Source organism: Vulpes vulpes, chromosome 1, assembly GCF_048418805.1.
Source record: "Vulpes vulpes isolate BD-2025 chromosome 1, VulVul3, whole genome shotgun sequence".
Taxonomy (NCBI): domain Eukaryota; kingdom Metazoa; phylum Chordata; class Mammalia; order Carnivora; family Canidae; genus Vulpes; species Vulpes vulpes.
This window is the reverse complement of record NC_132780.1, coordinates 148,860,896-148,880,108: the sequence shown is the minus strand read 5'-3', so window position 1 is coordinate 148,880,108 and position 19,213 is coordinate 148,860,896. Positions and strand designations below refer to the sequence as shown.

The window sequence follows — 19,213 nt, the reverse complement described above, 5'->3', positions numbered from 1 at the left end:
AAATATGAACTGCACAAAAAATGTTAAGCTCGTAACTGCTAATAAAAGTAAGACCACTTTTATAGTCCGAACTTCAGATAAATCGTCCAATGCCTCTTTCGTATTTCTATCCCATCAAGGGTGCTACCTCCACTATCCTCTGCTTGCATGGGCATGGGAACTGGTTTCTTATCAAATGATTCAGCCACGATGTGAGTTTAATTTTATTTGAATGGATATGTATTGATGTCCCTGTGAAAAAAGTGATGTCACCACACAGTGTTGAAACACATAACACCCACACAAACACCGAATTAATCTACATAATAATCCATACAGGACAGATTACCAGTGTCCTCCTCTTACCCTTATATTTTTATGTTTAAAGATTTTATTTATTTATTTATTATTTATTTTTTATTTTTTATTTGTTTATTTTAGATTTTATTTATTTATTTGAAAGAGAGCACAAGTTGGCGGTGGGGGAGGAAGGGAAGAAAGAGAGGGACAGGCAGGGAGTCTGACACAGGGTTGAATCCCAGGACCCAAAGATCATGACCCAAGTCAAAGGCAGATGCTTCACTGACTGAGCCACCCAAACACCCCTCCTCTTACCCTTATAAATGAAATGTATCCTTCCATAAATTAGAATGATGCCTCAGACACCACAATTTCCAGTACTTCCAGCATATACTTCCAGAAGTATATACTATACCTGTGTGAATCGGTCGCAGTCAACAACGCGGAAAGTTCTGCCATAAATTGTAAGGTTTATTCCTCGATTTAGGTCTTTCCAATGGTAATGGTCTCCCTGGTCATTCTTGGTTAGCCGCTGGCGTTTGATTAACTTGCCTTGAGGGATCCCAGAGTTTTCCACAACAGGCTCCATGACAGACATGCTGTCATCTTCCAGGTAGTAATAAATGTTCACTTGACGAATCCTATAATGTTCCTCAGTTGACATAGGAACATCTTCTTGGAAATAGGCATCAAATTTCAGCACCTAGACCACATGAGGCAGGGAGAAATGGCATTATTAGTCTCTCATCCAAAAAAACATCCAGTACCCTCCTATAAAGAGAACCACTCCAGAAGAACTAAGTACTCATCACTCCTATTTCCTAAATCGAAGGTTGCTAAACTATGGTCCGTGGGACCCATCTATCCCTGCCACCTGATTTTATATGACCTCCAAACTAAGAATGTTTTATCTATATATTTAAATGGTTAAAAAAATCAGAAGAATAAAATTTCACAACACAAGTGACATAAAATTTGAATTTCAATATCCACAAATAATTATGTAAATAATTAGCAGATACTTGCCAATGGCTGCTTTCCCACTACAAGGGCAGGATTGAGTAGTTGTGGAAGAGACCACATAGGCTACTTAAGACTGAATTCTGTCCCCCCCCCAAAAAAATTTGTATGTAAAAGCCCTAACCCCTAATATGACTGTGTGTGGAGACAGTCTTTAGGAAGTCTTTAGGAAGTAATGAGGTCCTAACAATGGGGCCCTGATCCAACTGAACTGGTGGCTTTGTCAGGAGAGGAAGACGTCTCTCTTAGCATACCCACACTAAGGAAAGGCCACATGAGGATATAGAAAGAACGCAGCTATCTAAAGCCAGGAAGAGAGCCCTCACCAGAAACCCAATTGACAGGACCCTTGATCTCAGACACCCAGCCTCCAGAACAGTGAGAAAATTAATCTCTATTGTGTAAGGCACCAGTATATGGTATTTGGCAGCTCAAGTAGGCTTAAGATAGCTACAAAGCCTCAAATACTTACTATTTGGTCCTTTACAGAAAAAGTTTGCTGACCTCTGCTCTAGATACTCAAACTACATATAGACTACATAGTAATGCGTTCCATGATGAGACGGCTTAAGGACCTTAACTCTACTAGCTTAACTTCTGTGTCAAAAATCTCTCTTAGAATTTGGGTAAGACTATAATGTTTGGTTTCAAAATGAAAATGAAGGCTCGGGCAGCCCAGGTGGCTCAGCGGTTTAATGCCGCCTTCAGCCCAGGGCGTGATCCTGGAGACCCAGGATTGAGTCCCATGTCGGGCTCCCTGCATGGAGCCTGCTTCTCTCCCTGCCTGTGTCTCTGCCTCTCTGTGTGTGTGTCTCTCATGAATAAATAAATAAAATCTTAAAAAAAAGAAAATGAAGGCTCAAGTCCATTTCTTTAGGAGAGTCCCCTATAAATGTGTATTAATGACATTCATTGTTAGAGAATATATATGAATGAGGCTCAAATTATCAATACACCACAAAATCTTTGGGTGGCATGTAAATACACCCTCATTGTACTCAGAAACATATATGACAGATGGAACGAACTCTAGGTCCTCTGGGGAGCAAGAGGGGGAAGTCAAAATGGCACATTCTATTGCACATTTAAAAATATTAAAAGCTTGTGTTGAGAAGCTTTGGGATTAATTTGAAATTTTTCTGTTATCCTGTCTTCCTGTCTTTATTTTTAATATTTCCTCTCATGAAGAGAAAAGATTAGAACAGTGTAGATAGGCAAGAGTGTTAACCTAAACCTCCATTGGAATTAGAGGAACAAACCAAGACAACCTTTTAGTGAGGACACAAAAATGGCTTGATGAATGGGAAGACGAATAATTTTATACATGAGTGCTGTTGTTAAAAAGGTTTGGTGTCTACTGTGGAAAAACAAAATTAAAAACCAAAAGAGATCGGGCAATCGCATAGGTGAAATATGAATATAATGGAATAAAACCTTAAAATTCTTAATAAAAAGATTAAATGCATGAATGGAATAGAATGTTTAAAGGAGAAAGATAATACAGTAAAAGCAAAAGACAAAAGATAATTTTTTTTCTTTAAAGATTTTATTTATTTATTCATGAGAGACACAGAGAGGCAGAGACATAGGCAGAGAGAGAAGCAGGCTCCTGGAAGGGAGCCCGATGTGGGACTCGATCTCGAGACTGGGATCACGCCCTCAGCCAAAGGTAGATGCTCAACCACTGAGCCATCCAGGCATTCCAAAAGATCATTTTCAAAAAATATTTTATTTTTTTTTTTAAATTTTTTTTTTATTTATTTATTTTATGATAGTTACAGAGAGAGAGAGAGAGAGGCAGAGACACAGGCAGAGGGAGAAGCAGGCTCCATGCACCGGGAGCCTGATGCGGGATTCGATCCAGGGTCTCCCGGATCGCGCCCTGGGCCAAAGGCGGGCGCCAAACCGCTGCGCCACCCAGGGATCCCTCAAAAAATATTTTAGATCGACTGCAAAGAATTGAAATGGAGATATAATCACTATAAATGGGGGCACAATCAGTAATTCATGCATGAAATGGTCTGTATTTGAGCTACACATATATAAATACACAAAATGTGAGAGCCAGAAATGATCAGCTAATTGAGCCTCCCTCATCTTAGGGAGACTCAAGGTGGTAGAGTGACTTGCCTGAGGCCAAACTCAGTGTTAAGGGCATAGCTAGGGCTAAAACTATCTGTAGAGTGATAGAGAAGCAAGAAAAAGGTAAAGAAATACCCAACCATATAACTGATACTGTTTAGGTTCAGCCTCTGAATGGATATATGAAGGTGTTCCTGTTGGATGAGTTCACTGGGATGGGGAAAGGAGAATGCTATGGAATCTGGCTGACACATCAAAAAAAATAATAAAACTAAGTGATTATGAATGTAAATGGTATAGTTCCACCACCAGGTTATTTTGTAACTTCCAGCCTCTGGTTTCAATAGGTACTCAATAAAAGTTGACTAGTTGGATGAACACAGTACGGACATTTAACAAAAAGAATAAAATGAAAAGAAAGACCAAAAAAAAAAAAAAAAAGACAGAAAATAGGCTAGGAGTAAATTAGAAAAGCTATCTTGTAAAAACTGGTCAGTAATTCTCAGACTCAGTTATACATAAAAACTATCTGGAAATCAGGATTGATGAGGGTTAGGGTGACATCCCAGTTTCTTAAAAATCCCTAGGGATTCTGTTGCATGGCCAGGGTTAGGACTACCTCATCTTAGTTAAAAGAGGACGCTCACTGACAAGGAAAATCAAGGATGATATGGAAATGTCAACAGATGGAAATAAAATAGCTCACATTAAAAAAGCATAAGGGTAAATGAGACACAAACAAAAATGTTACACTATCCTTTGGTTACATTATGCCAAACCTGAAACATTCCCTGAAAAATAAAAACTTATGGAGACAGCCTGGAGAAAACTGACAAAAGATGAAGTTGCTGTTGTGATGACATTTTGCATTTCATAGAGGCTAAGGATTTGCCATCAGTACAGATAAGGCTTTCAAAAAATAGCACAGAGCAGGTAAACGTGGAGCAATATGAACTCAAGAATTCAGAATTCATCCAACTTTTCTTTAACTGTATTTGGAAAATATTTCAGTGAAGTCTACAGGGAATTATTTTCTGTAATAGGCTTCCTGACTAAAGAAAGCCTCTTTCAATCCTGAGTTCAGCTGTCTATGACTAAAGGTTGAGGCATTTGAACAATTTTCTCCTCAGAGCACTCTGGAAAACCTGTGGTTTGCTGTTGACTTTTCTGCAAACAGTTGGCTCTCAGAAATCTGAATTCAAGGGGTACCCTGAAATCCCAGATGATACCTTTTTGTCAAAAGCTACATGTGCAGGAATAAATTCTGCCGGTGGGGCCTGCTTAGGCTGGCCATAAGTTAGAATTGGTGCCTTGTTGGCCAACTCATCCAGCTCAGCCTGGGACAGCTGGTTGACCTGAAGCCTCTCCCCGCCTATCCCAACTGTTGGACGTCGAACAACTGCATAGCCATTCTTGTAGCTCAGCGTCTGGCTTCTATGAAATGCTGTTTTCTGAAGAAGAAAAGAAATGTTTCATTAATAATATTTTATAAATATGTGTTAGTTAAGAGAGCTAACTTTCAAAAACATCGTAACTTAAACCTTTGCTTATAAACATCACAAATCTTATATCAAAAAGCTTACTTATATTCAAAGATTCTTATATTTTAAGCTAAAACACCTGGTCAGGAACATGGAGAAAAGCAGCAGCCTGACCTTAAAATAAAACTTAGAGCCCTGCTCCAGAATGCCCAATTTAATTACCAGCTCACTTTTCATAAGAAACTAAAATATTATCTTATCTATATTTTTAATCTTTCACTTAATTCTTTCCATGTTTTTAATCTTATCTAGTGCTCATAAACAATGGAACCTAGACCTGACTAGGTGAAATGAATTTTTTTTTTTTTTTTGGTGAAATGAATTTTTACCTTAAAAAAAGTTTCTTCTTATTATAGTAACACTGATACATTTATACAACTCTTTGGAAGGTGGTAAGTATTTTATATTTAAAGTCTTAAACTCCATAATTCCACCCCTGATCCTTTATTTTAAAAATATAATACAAAATTATGGGAAAGAATTATGCCTAAAGCTGGCCATTATAATGTTAATTATAATAGTAAAATGTTGGAAACAATATAAAAGACAAACGTATGAGTTAATGATGGAAAACTCACTTAATGGACTGTGATGCAGCCATTAAAATATTGGTTTTAAAGATCATGTGTTAATCTGGGAAAAATGTGTATGATTTAATAAGCCCAAAAAAGCAGCATATAAAATTATAAGTATACTATAATTAGAAGCATGCAAACACATGAACAAAAAGAAACTGGATTTGGACAATGTTTTCTGTATTCTTCCTGAATTTTGTTATTGTTGTCTTTTTTTATAATGAACATATTTTTCTTTTGGTAATGGAAAAAACCCAAAAGATTAAATAAGAAAAGAAAAAAGTGGAAAGGAAATATTTTTGAAGACAGAGACCAAAATGGTAACATAAGACACCCCAGACTCCTTACCCCTCCACAAAGTTCAACAATTAGAGTTATCCATGGAGAAAAACAGCTCTGGAAGAGTTCTGGAGTCCAGTTAGGAAGTTTTAGGAACACAGTGGAACAAAAATCCTGAGAATAACTACACAAGGAGAGAAGGAAGACTTCATTTTGTCTGCAGCATCTCATCCCCCAAGCCAGCACTGTTCAGTGTCAAGAGGGAACTTCCCAGCCAGGAAGAGGTCCTCTGGCCAGGAAAGAAGAGTAGGGTGAGCGACCAGCTTCTCCACTCTTTTGGAGCAGTCCACTAAGGTCCCACTTCAGTTTCAGACCAGCAAAGCTGAAGTATATTAAGTCCAGCTAGGCACACAGAAGCAAATAGGGGCTACTGGCAGCAGCTCTCAGTGGGAGTGCCTGTGGTGTACAGACACCTGCTCTACAGACAAACCCAGCAGATCTTACCACTGACTCAAAGCAAAGGGCCAGGATAGCTGCCACCACTGGGTATCCCCTGCCCACCACCAGCTTTCATCCCAAAGGCATTCATTATGCCAGGCATTGGAACCCCTTCCCTTCCCCACCCTCCCCATTTCCCCACCAGAGCCTGGGAACCACATTGGAAGCCAGCTCTGGCCTCTGCAGCTGCTTAAGTGCAAGATGCCAGCACAGACACCCTCTGGCTGACCCCTCCCCCATTCATACACTTCAAACCAGCCCCTCCAGCTGTGCATCTGCACATGGGCCTCATCACAGGCCTCATCACAGGCCTCTATTGCAGTGTGCATGTGAGGGGAAAGTGTGCAGCCACAGGAGGACATGCCAACAACCAGCACCTCCCACAGCTGCCAATGAGTCCATAGTTGGCTCTGGCCCTTTACTTCTCTGGCTCCCACCACTATGTGTATGCCTGTAAATGGCCCCTGCCACTACACAGGCACCAATAGCTGGCACCCTGCAGCCAATCATGTGTGTCCCTACCTGCTCCAGCTACCATTACTGCTTGCCCTGGTCCCTAACTGCTGGACCTAGAGGTACTGCTAAAGACCCCAACAACCCTTGCAGCCACTATGGACCCCCATCACACCTGTCAAAGACTACACCATTATCAATGCTGTAGACCCCAGTGTCAGGAGCCAAAGAGACATGATGCTCCCCAAATCTGAAACCAGTACCACCACACATCCCTGCACTGGGTGCCCTACACTACTAGGTCCAGGATCACAGCAAGCTTCAGCATTCCTCCACCCATACGGGAAAGTCATCCCTTACCAAATCAATCCATAAAGTCTGGAAGAGGTAGCTGCATCCTCATGTGAAGACACCTATACAAGATACAGGAATCATGAAGAATCAGGAAAACATGATTCCACCACCTATAGCACTGGCCCCAAAGAAATAGAGAACCAAGAATTGCCTAATGAAAAAATATCAAAATTGTCCTAAGGATGCTCAGAGACCTACAAAAGAACACAGGCAATTTAATGATATTGGGAAAACAATAAAGGAACAAAGTGAGAAGTTCAACAAAGAGATAGAAAACATAAAAAAAGAACCAAACAGAAATTTTGGAGCTGAAGAATACAATGACTGAAGTGAAGAATTTAACTATAGCTTCAAAGGAAGACTTGAACAAGGACAAGAAAGAATCTGTAAGCTAGAAGACAAATAAGTTGAAGTTAACCAACTGGAGGAACAAAAACAAAAAGGAATGAAAAGGAATGAAGAAAGCCCATCGACTTACATGACACCATCAAGAAAAATCATGTATATATCACTGGACCCTTCTCTAGGAGGAGAAGAGAGAAAGGGGTAGAAAGCTTATTTAAAGAAATAATGGCTGAGAACTTCTCAAACCCAGGGAGAGATCTGGACATTCAAGTTCATAAAGCTATAGGTACTCAAAATTTCAATTTAAAATAGTATTTTCCTGGGGATCCTGGATGGCTCAGTGGTTTAGCGCCTGCCTTCGGCCCAGGGCCTGATCCTGGAGTCCCAGGATTGAGTCCCACATCAGATTCCCTGCATGGAGCCTGCTTCTCCTTCTGCCTGTGTCTCTGCCTCTCTCTGTTCTCTCATGAATAAATAAATAAAATCTTAAAATAAAATAAAATATTATTTTCCAGGACACCTGGGTGGCTCAGTGGTTGAGCGCCTGCCTTCAGCCCAGGGCGTGATCCTGGAGTCCCAGGATGGAGTCCCACATTGGGCTCCCTGAATGGAGCCTGCTTCTTTCTCTGCCTACGTCTCTGCCTCTCTCTGTGTGTGTTTCGCATGAATAAACAAATAAAATCTTAAAAAATAATAATATTTTCCAAGACACATAATAATAAAGCTGTCTAAAATCAAAGACAAAGAAAGAATTTTAAATGCAGTAAAAGAAAAAAAACTCCCTTATACAAGGGAACCTCCATCAACTTTCAGAAGATTTCTCAGCAGGGATCTTGCAGGCCAGGAAAGAATGGGGACCATCCATTTAAATGCTAAAAGAAAGAAACTGCCAACCCAGGATACTTTATCCAGATAAAATGTGCTTCAGAAAGAAAGGTAAGATAAAGACTTGCCCTAATAAAATATGAGAGGATTTATCACCACTAAACCTGCCTTACAAGGAATGCTGAAAAAAGTTCTTCAAGCTGAAACAAGAAGGTGTCAATTAGTAATATGAAAATATACAACACATGGGTAAAGGTGAGCATATAGTTGGATTCAGAATACCCTAATCCTGTAACATGATGATATGTTCATTTCTTAATTCTAGTATAAAGATTAAAGGACAAAAGTACTGAAACCCTCTCTAGTTCCAATAATTTGTTAGTGGATACAAAATATAAAAAGATGTTAAATGGGGACATCAAAAAAAACATAAAGCAAGGGGGATAAATAAGGGCAGGATGTTTATACGTGATCAAAGTTGAACTGCTATCAGTGTAAAATAGACATATATATGTTTCACATGAGTCTCATGGTAACCACAAAACAAAAAACTACAGTAACTTCACAAAAAATAAAGAGAAAGAAATCAAAGATATTACTACGACCAATCATCAATTCACAAAGGAAGACAGCAAGACAGAATGAAAGGAACAATGGTACTACAAAACAGCCAGAAAACAATGAAGTGGCATTAGTAAGTCCTTATCTGTCACTAGTTACTCTAAACGTAAGTGAACTGAATTATCCAATCAAAAGTAAAAAAGCTGGATGATTTTTAAAAAACCCCACAAGATCCAACTATATACTGCCTATACTATAAGAGACTCACTATGGCTTTTCACAGAAAAGCTGAAAGTGAATGGATGGATAAAGATAATCAATGCAAGTGGAAACCAAAGGAAAGTATGGGTAACTATACTTATATCAGACAAAACAGACTTTATGCCAAAAGTGGTAAAAGAGACACAGATGATCATTTTATAATGGTAAGGGGATCAATTAATCAAGAAGCTATGTCAAGTATCTGAAACTAATTTAACACTGTGTGTTAATTATGCTGGAGTTAAAATAAACAAATGGGAAAAAAGATACAATGATCATAAATATATATGCACCCCATATCAAAGGACCTAAATATATTAAAGAAATGACATGACATGAATGAACATGACATGACATGACATGACATGACCTTACATTCAAAAATCCCTGAAGACTCCACCAAAAAACTAATCAATGAATTCAGTAAAGCTGCCGGATACAAAATCAATATACAGAGATCAACTGTGTTTCTATACACTAACAATGAACTATCTGAAATTGAAATGAAGTAAACAATTCCATTTACAATAGCCTAACAAACAATAGAATACTTAGGAATAAATTTAACTAAGAACATGAAAAACCTATACACTGAAAACTATGAGACACTGACAAAAGAAATTAAAGAAGGTACAAACAAATGGAGAGATATTTTGTGTTCTTTGATTGGAAGAATTAATACTGTTTAAACGTCCACACTATCCAGAGTGATCTACACTCAATGCAATCCTTATCAAAATTCTAATGTAATTTTTTACAGAAATAGAAAAAACAACCCTAAGGGACCCCTGGGTGGCTTAGCTGTTGAGCGCCTGCCTTTGCTCCAGAGCGTGCGTGATCCCAGGGTTCTGAGATTGAGTTCCCCATCTGGCTCTCTGCGGGGAGCCTGCTTCTCCCTCTGCCTGTGTCTCTGCCTGTATCTCATATAAAAATAAATAAATAAATAAAAAGAAGAAACAACCCTAAAATTCACATGGAACCACAAAGACCCAAATAACCAGAGCAACCTTGAGAAAGAGCAAATTTAAGGACATGAAAGACATGTACAACAAAAACTGTAAGACATTGAAAGAAATTAAAGAAGGCACAAACAAATGGAGAGAGAGCTTGTGTTCCTGGATTAGAAGAATTAATAGCTGTGTAAATGTCCACACAATCCAAAGTGATCTACACACTCAATGCAAACCTTATCAAAATTGCAATGTCACTTTTCACAGAAATAGAAAAAACAATGCTAAAACTGACATGGAACCACAAAAACCCCAAATAACCAAAGCGATCTTGAGAAAACAAAGCTGGAGGCATTACACTTTCTAATTTCAAACTATTGTAACAAAGCTAGAGTAATCAAAACTTCATGGTACTGGCATAAAAAGAGACACATAAGTCATGGAAGAGAATAGATGGTCATGCATATATGGTCAACTGTCTTTGACAACAGTGCCAAGAATACACAATGGGGAAAGGATAGTGCCTTCATAAATGGTGCTGGAAAAACTGGGTATCCACACAAACGAATGAAATGGGATCCCTATTTTATAGAACTCACAAAAATTAACTCAAAATGATTGAAGACTTGAGCATAAGACCTGGAACTGTAACACTCCTTGAAGAAAAAAAGAGGAAAAGCTCCCTGACATTGGTTTTTACTATGACTTTTGGATATAATAGCAAAAGCACAGTCAGCAGAAGCAAAAATAAACTAGTGGAACTACACAAAATTAAAAAGCTTCTGTACAGCAAAGGAAGTAATCAACAAAATGAAAAGGCAACCTAGGGAATGGGAAAAAAATATTTACAAACTGTCTTAGTCTGTCCAGGGTAGTCTAACAAAATACCAGAGACTGGGTAGCCTCCCTGCCCCTCATGGTCATTATGGTTCACTGAATGCTTTGAATGTTAGGCACACCTACTTCTTCAGGGCTGAATAAAGATAGTGACCATGTTTTCCAAATTTCAAAAAAGGCAAATAGGTTGACACTTGGCCAGTGTATTTAAAATAGAATATAAGACCAATGCACAGTTCATCTTATATGAAGTAGAGCAACGTATATTCTCAGAGCCTGGCAACTCCAGTCTACACCCTTGTAATCCCCCAAATCAACTCAACCTTGCCTTGTGGGTAACCCACACTCACCAACACCAAATGCTTAGGCTGCTCCTGCACAGGGCAGGAATGTGCCTACATTTTATAACTTACATAGAATGGAAAAGTCCACTGAAGGAAAAGTTCTGATGCCGTGTCTTAATGCAGGGATAATTATGAAGAAGAGACTCAGAATCCAAACTCCCTCACCAAAATTTCAATTTCAATTTCAATTCATCCGCCCAGAGAAAATAGATTACATATTTTATCTTACCTTTATACCCATGGAAAGGAGCTTATAGCTTAAATTATTAAACTATACAAATATAAAGTATTATTCTCTGATTTATGATAGTCAGCTTACTAAATCTCAACATTGATCTTCAAACATATATTTCAGTAGCCAGGTTAAAATTAAAACAAAAACTTAATAATTTTGTCAAAGGCTAAGCTATGTCAGGAGGAAAAAAAAAATCAAGCTTTTATTTTTTCCTCTTCAATTTTGTCTACAGAACGAAACTAAAAACAGTTAAAGTAGGGAAGGAGCAAAAACAATCTAATCAGGCATCTTTAATTAAAATGTTAGAAAAGAATAGGACTAGGAGAAGAAAAAAAATAGCTAATCAATTGTGGTTGAAAGACTGGAATGGAATTATCTCCTACAGGGCATGGAGGGATGTTTTAGGACAAAATAGGCAAGTGTTGGGGTGCATGGGTAGCTCAGGCTCAGGCAGTTATGCATCTGCCTTCAGCTCAGGTCATGATTTCAGGGTCCTGAAATCAAGCCCTGTGTCTGGCTTCCTGCCCAGCGGGGAGGGGAGTCTGCTTCTCCCTCTGACTGTCTCCTCAGTTGTTCTCTCTCTCTCTCTCTCTCTCTCTCAAATCAAACTTTTTTTTTTTTTTTTTTAAAGAAGGAGATAGGCGGGCAGCCCCGGTGGCTCAGCGGTTTAGCCCCTGCCTTCAGCCCAGGGCCTGATCCTGGAGACTGGGAATCGAGTCCCATGTCGGGCTCCCTGCATGGAGCCTGCTTCTCCCTCTGCCTGTGTCTCTGCCTCTCTCTCTCTCTCTCTGAGTCTCTCATGAATAAATAAATAAAATCTTTTTTTAAAAAAAGAAGATAGGCAAGTGTTGAAAATCTAATTTTTGAAGAAACAGCAATTGAGAAGGAATATAAAACAGGACTGGGGAGAAAGTGGGGCTAAGTTGTAAACAAGTCAGAAGTGCTGAACTGAATAGGGATGGGGCTAGGTAGAAGCATAAATGCAGAGGGCAGAGAATGCATAAAAGAACCTGGTGGAGGGGCGCCTGGGTGGCTCAGTGGTTGAGCGTCTGCCTTTGGCTCAGGGCGTGGTCCAGGAGTCCTGGGATCAAGTCCCGCATCAGGCTCCCTGTGAGGAGCCTGCTTCTCCCTCGCCCTCGCCCTCGCCCTCGCCCTCTGCCTACCACTTCCCCTGCTTGTGCTCTCTCTCTCTGTCAAAATAAATAAAAGCTTAAAAAAAAAAAAAAAACCTGGTGGAAAGAAGAGAATGAGTGGAAATGATACATATATGTAAGACAGGAAACGGAGCTGGGAGGGGGCGAGATTAGCGGGTCCGGGATAAGGAAGAGGAAGAAGGCGAGCAGGCAATGACGGGCGCGGGGGATGGGTGGGATGGGGCTGCGGGAAGGAGGACGAAGATGCAGGCAGGCTGAGTGGGAGAAGGGGCTAGGCTGGGGGCTGAGGGCGGTCACGAAGGGAGCGGGGCGGAGAGGAGTACAGTGTGGGAGAAAGAGCTCGGGGGGGGGGGGGGGGGGCGAGCCAGAGCTTGCGAGGAAAAGTGGGGAAACAGCGCTCTAGAGGGAGAGGAGGCAGGGGCCAACGGCGCCGCAGGAGGAAGAACGCGGCCAGGACGACGAGAACCAGGGAGGCCCACACACTGCCCGGATGGAGTGAAACCACCAGAGAGGCTGCAGCGGAGCGCAAAGGATGAGGCTGGAGCGGGAGGCCGACGGAACTGCGCGGCGGGCAGAGAAAAGGTGGGGGTCTGCAGGGAGAGCGCGAGGTTGGGTAGAGAAGGCAGGTGCACTGCGGGGCGAGCCCTCCGAGGCCGCCCGGGCCGGGGCCGGCTGGGGCGGGGCACAGAAGTCCTCACCGTGGAGTCCTTAAAGGACGTGCCGGGGAGAAAGGGCAGGCCGTGCACCGGGTTGGACACCATCGCGGCCGCCGCCGCCGCCGCCTCCGCCGCCGCCGCCGCCGCCTGGGTCTGGTGTCCGCTTCCTCGGTTGCCCCGGCGACGAGCCGCGTCCGCCGGCCACGCGGAGCTCCATGGCAACGCCAAACATCCGGAGCGTCGCGCGTGGGGGCGGGGCCAGAGGCGCGGGAGCGACGGGTCTGCGCGTGCGCCGCCCGCGGGCCAGCGTTCCGGGGGAGACGTGGGAGCTGGGGGGCGGGGTGGGAGGAGGTGGCTGCAAAGCGGCCGCCGTCGTCGCCGTGACGTCCGGGGGTGGGATCCGGCTCTTAGATGAGTTACAGTTGGGGGCGGGGGGGGGGAGGTGCTTCCTTCCGTCCACCCAGTCCTCGCCGGCCCCGCCGGCGCCGGGAACTCCAGCCCTGTCTCTTCTCCGGTCCCGATTCTCACTAAAGTGTAAATGGTTGGCTCTGGTTGAAAGCGGCACTCCGTGCTTCTTGGGGGCAGGGGCTGCAGATTATTCGTGGGTGTCGCTCTTGCTCAAGGATGTTCAAAGAACTAATGCAACCGTCTCGTCCCTGCTGTTCCCCCTGCCGCATTGTCATTTTCCATCTTCACCGCTCTATTCTACGGTCGGCCGCTGCCGCTCTGCAGCCTCTCAGTTCTGGAAGGCTGCGCCTTGCATACTTGCCCCCGGGACGCTCAATATTCGTTGACTGTCAAGCTACAGGATGCTTATCTCAATTCTCCAGCTCTCTATGCCTATTGGCAGCTGCAATGTAAAGATCAGAACCACAAGGGGAAACGCATCTCCTTCAAAGAGAGAACTAAGTCATAAAGAAGCAAACAAAGTAGGGTGAAATAATTGTCAGGATCATAGGTATTCTCACCTTTGGTGATTTTTATAAAACTTGTTTCAATTATTATGCCATAAAAGAAACATAATCCTGTTCCTGAAACATTTTCAGGAAAGAAAGAAAGAAAAAAAACCCTATCAGCACCGAGGAGCTAAAAAAAAATAAATAAATAAAAAGCAAACAAAACCCAAGTGCCCAGACATGGGATTCATTAGGTCTGAAATAGAGCCCAGGAATCTGATTTTTATAACAGCTGTTTCTGATAATGAGCTAATTTAGGAATATGATAGAGTAGCAAGCCTGACACAAAGCATAGTGTACTTCATGGGTAGTTTACTGCTAATGCAGACAGCAGCTTTAGCTTTATTGCTGCATGTCAGAGCAAATCCCCCTGTTGGGTTTCCCTAATGCGCATGAACCTCAGGGGGCCCAGGACATGAATCCACTGGTGGCACCTGAAGCAGTTATTGGTGGCTGTCTACCACATCCTGCCCAAACAGTTTTTCTGCTAACCCCTCCCCTCTCTTGACTACTTCTGTTTCCTGTTCTTGTCCTCTCCTCCTCCCTTTTATTACCTTTAAAATTTTTGTCTGTTTTCTAATAGTACCATAATGCAAGCATTTAAGACTTTAAAAAAAAATCAATGAATTACCATTGTTGAACTTATTAAAAACTTTAAAAGAATATCTTAGCCACTGACCTAGGATGCAAGCCAGCTATTCATTTCAAAATGACAAGTTCAACCTTCAAAGAGTGAAGATGTCTCTGTCACTTCTCCCCACCTCATTGATGCTTAGTACCTAGAAACACTGGTAGCTATAATCCTTACTGACTCTTGATGATAAACTTACATTCTTACCAGTTATATGATCCTGCCTTTCCCTCTATCTTAATAAAACTAAATCCGTGGCACTAGGATACGGATACATTTGAAAGAGCCCCTCTGGACTAACTGCATGGTTGCACTTGGGTCTATATTCCCTAGATTGGGTAGGAAAGGAGTTCATGGGGGCTGGAAAGGGTAGGTCATGCCTAAGCCCATTGTCCATGTGGCACCTGTTACTATTTGAGGAGTGGCCTCAGCTCAAATGCCTTTCTGTTCCAGAAGCACACAATAGTTAAATGGTTAACTGAGTGTGTTTTAACTGCTTTCAGACCCTAGATATGCATGGTGAGGAAAACCTTTCTTGTTCTATGATCTCCTAAAAATGCCACAACCTCTGAGGAGAGGAAGCCAAGCAGTGTTGCATCAATCCTAAAAAGCACAGGGACAAGTTTGTAAAGAAGGGGGAAAGAAATAAAGGTAGGGCTTTGGAAAACTGCTTGAACCATGAGGTTTTGTGTAATGAAGAGTTTATATTCCATTTCTCCCAAATAGGACTCCTCAGCATGGATCACACTTCGGTTTGCACTCACCATTTTTAACTGTGCAATATATAGGAGAGAGCAGGAACCTGACTATCCCTGGCAGCTAAAGTAAAAAGTGGCATGGTCTGAAGGCTGTGCATTAAGCCTAGACTCAGAAGAGCACAGAGACATTGCATGACTTTAGAAGGTGTTTCAAAACATGGGGAAAGAAAAATATGAAAAGATCAGCCAGCCAGCAGACCAAACCTGAAAGAGGGCCTCATGCTGGATCATACCTCCCATGGAACTGAAAGAGGCTAAAATAAAGCAGTTGCTTAAAATAAGCATCTCCTTTTCAGCACTTTTCCCCAGAGCACTGACTTTACCCAGAATTTGTTTTCAAACCTATAATATTATTCTTCAGGACCTAAAGTCACAGAACATATATTGAGCAGGTGTGTGTGTGTGTGTGTGTGATAGTGTGCAATGATTTTGGGTGCTCTATTTCCCTCTGTTGGATAAAAATGGTACAGCATGGTTTCTGAAAAACTCAATTATACACACCCGTAAGTTTGAAAGTGTTAGGGGTGTGGCTAGTTGTGTGCCCATAGTGGTAAGACCTTGCAGGGGAAAAAAAAAAAAAAAAAAAAAAAAAAAAAAAAAAAAACCTTGCAGGGGAGTGTCTCTCACTCAGAATGCCATCTAGAATTCATTTCCACCACTCACTTCTTAGTTTCTGGAATCCGTTATCTAAAAAGAGTACCCAGTCAAGCCACCTCGATCTTTGCAAAGTATGGTAGAAGGAGAGAGAAACATCAAAAGGGATTTCCAAGTAGTTACAGGAACAGATTTAGGACCTCCAGGAAATCTTCATTTGATACAAATTCATACAATTTAGGTTTAGACTGTTTTGGCCTTGCAGTGGGTTCCTGACAGGGATTTAGAAAAACTTAGGTTTCTGCTGTTTTTTTTCTTCCTTAGGTCAAACCCATTCTATGACTTTAGCTGATTCAGTTGGATTTTCTTCTCTCCAAAAAAGCCTACCAAACATTACCTCACAGAGTCAGAGATTTCACAGGTTATAAGCATCATAAAGATAAGTTCTTTGTTTTGTTCATTGCCATTTTCCTGGATCCCATTACAGTGCTGACACTTCATAAATACTCAACAAACAGTTGTGAAATGATTGCCCAGGTAAATGAGTGAACGACTTGGAGATCACCTAGTATTTTTCAAACTACCAGTCTCCATTAGTCGGTAGTAAAATCAATTTAATGGATTGTGACAACAATCAGAATTTCTTTTATTAAGGAAGAAATAGAATGCAAATTATTGGGATGCATCCCATGTTATAAGGGTAAGAATAATTTACTGAAAAAGTTTTTGAGATAGATACATACACATTCATATTCTGGGTAATTTTTTTCATGGTCACAATAAAAAAACTTGGAAATTGATTGAAACCATCCAGCCTATTCATTTTACTGATGAGCAATCCCCATACCAAAAGAGATTAAGAAACTATCAACTAATGACTGGTTCCCAGTTGAATATTTCTTACATTCTACCTCAGTCTTCTTCTGGAAAATGGAAAAGATATTCCTCCTGTGGCACATGAGGGATCACTGACCTTGCCATCCTGCTTGTGAGATATCTCTGATCCAATCTTTTAATAGTACGGACAAAGAGAAGTATGAGGGCAATGAGGCAGTAATATCCACTATAGTTGTAGATTCTGATTGTGGACAGGCAAGTCCATTAATTCAGGTAAATGGTAACCTTGAAACAATGGGAAAGTATTTTTGGTACCCTCTCTCCTGCTGCATTCCTCAAACACTATTCATTTTTCCCATAGGGAGCATGGAACAGAAAATGAAACACCAGGTTGGGGTCTTGAGACCCACAGTCATGTCCTCACTGTGTCATGAATATTTGTGTGAGCTCAGAGAACTTACCTACTTGAGATTCTGGGGGTTTTTTTTTTCATCTCTAAAATGAGAAGCCTAAACCAGAATTAATGATCGTTAATTGTTTTGAGGTCATGGGGTCATCTTGAAAACCAAGTGAAAGCTATGGATCAAAACATATGCAGAACCCCAGGAAAATAAAATGTGTATTGATCTGTTATGAGTGGAGAGAAATCCCTCCCAAGGGAAGAGAGCTCCCACTCTGGTGAGCTACCTCTGAGAGCCCATGGAAGGGGTTCTGTATAGAACCCACAGCACCCTGCTCCGCATGAAGTGATAGAAATACTGATAATTATTACAGTGCTTGCCACTAGTACTTATTGAAGGTGAACTTTATGCTAAGGTATTTTTCCCACAGTACAATTAGTCAGATTCCAAAATGATTTATTCTTGTTGGAAAAGAAAAAAAGAAACACTGAGTGGAGATGCTTTGCATGTTTCTATAGTTGTCCTTGAGAAAAAGAAATTGATTTAGTCCAGAGTGGTGCTCAAATTCACTTTAATGAGGAATAGGATATATTTAATAGGTCCTGAAGACAAGGAAGGATTCACTAGAGAAATGTAGGGAAATAATCAAGGATAGTCTGTGGTTCTTAGAGCTGGTTTGAGTCCTCGAAGTTCTTCCAGATGGTCACAGATGGCTTCTGAGACAGACATTTGTAATGTGACTAGGGCTGCATTGGATTTTAGCAAAAAAATACAATTAAGAATTTCACTATCCATACTGCTTCAGCAGTAACAGCCTAAGGACATATGCTTGACCAAAGTGTTTAGAAATGAAACAAGAACTGCATCTTTAGGTTGATTTCATTTATGAGGGCAAAAAAAATTCACATTACATTTCCTTCCCAATTCTATACTTCTAATGCACACAACTGGCAGTGGGGAAGCTAGACCAAAAGACCTTCTACGTTCACTTTGTTTTGGTTGTTAAGAATATGGACTCTGGATTCAAAGGCCCAAGTTTCTGTGAGATTGCATTACTTACTGGCCAGGTAGTCCTGGGTAAGTTTACCTAATCTATCAGTTTTCTCATTTGTAAATGGAGGCAACAATATCTATCTCATAGGGTTGTCTGATGGGTTAAATGAAAGAATCTAAGAAAACAGCCTGGCTAAGGACTGGGCAAGGAGTGAGCACTAGCTAATATGAACTGTTAATGTTATTATTATTCCTAGCTTATAGACCCCGCCCTGAGTGTTTCGTTGCATTTTTGCCCAGAGGATTATCCAGAGTCCAAACCACTGTCAGTAGAACAAGGATACATTCAAAGCCTATCTGGGAAGTGGAGGTCAGCATTCAGAGCTGACTTGAGAAAATGCTAAGAATCTGGGAAGAATCCTGCAAGCACCAGAGTGTATCCACAGGAACACACAGAGTCCATGTTGCCAGGACCACAGACAGAATAACCTAATGATGATAACCTGGTTTTGTGTAGACTGAAGGACAGGATTTACTCTATTTTCTATGTGCAAGGTAATGTGTAATTAGTAATTAATTAGTCCCTGTAGGTAAACAACAACCCTGAGTTTTCTTGAACAGAATTCTTCCCCAGCATACACTGTCCTGAAGTCAGAGTAAGGGCCAAAGTGCTTACAAGGCTCTCACGATCTGTCTGCATCTCCTACTGCCCTCCCTCTCTCCGTTCATGCTGGCCTCCTGCTATTCCTAGTGTGCTCTGGCCTCAGGGCCCTTGCACTTCTTCCCTCAGCCAG

At 41.3% G+C, this 19,213-nt stretch overlaps 1 protein-coding gene across 4 annotated transcripts in view; it reads right to left on the bottom strand.

Annotated features, from left to right (window-relative positions):
• Positions 1–13,473, bottom strand: part of EFHC1 (EF-hand domain containing 1) — a 66,401-nt gene extending 52,928 nt beyond the window's left edge. For 3 of the 4 annotated variants that reach the window (XM_072733737.1, XM_025991052.2, XM_072733742.1), the window contains exons 1-3: positions 13,292–13,473; positions 4,611–4,832; positions 695–982 (exon numbers count right to left, since the gene is read on the bottom strand). In XM_072733737.1, the coding sequence (XP_072589838.1) occupies positions 695–982; positions 4,611–4,832; positions 13,292–13,354 (573 nt within the window). In that variant the 5' untranslated portion in view covers positions 13,355–13,473. The remainder of the gene's footprint in view (positions 1–694; positions 983–4,610; positions 4,833–13,291) is intronic. The other variant, XM_072733740.1, reaches the window with a different exon arrangement.
• Positions 13,474–19,213: the final 5,740 nt, after the last annotated feature.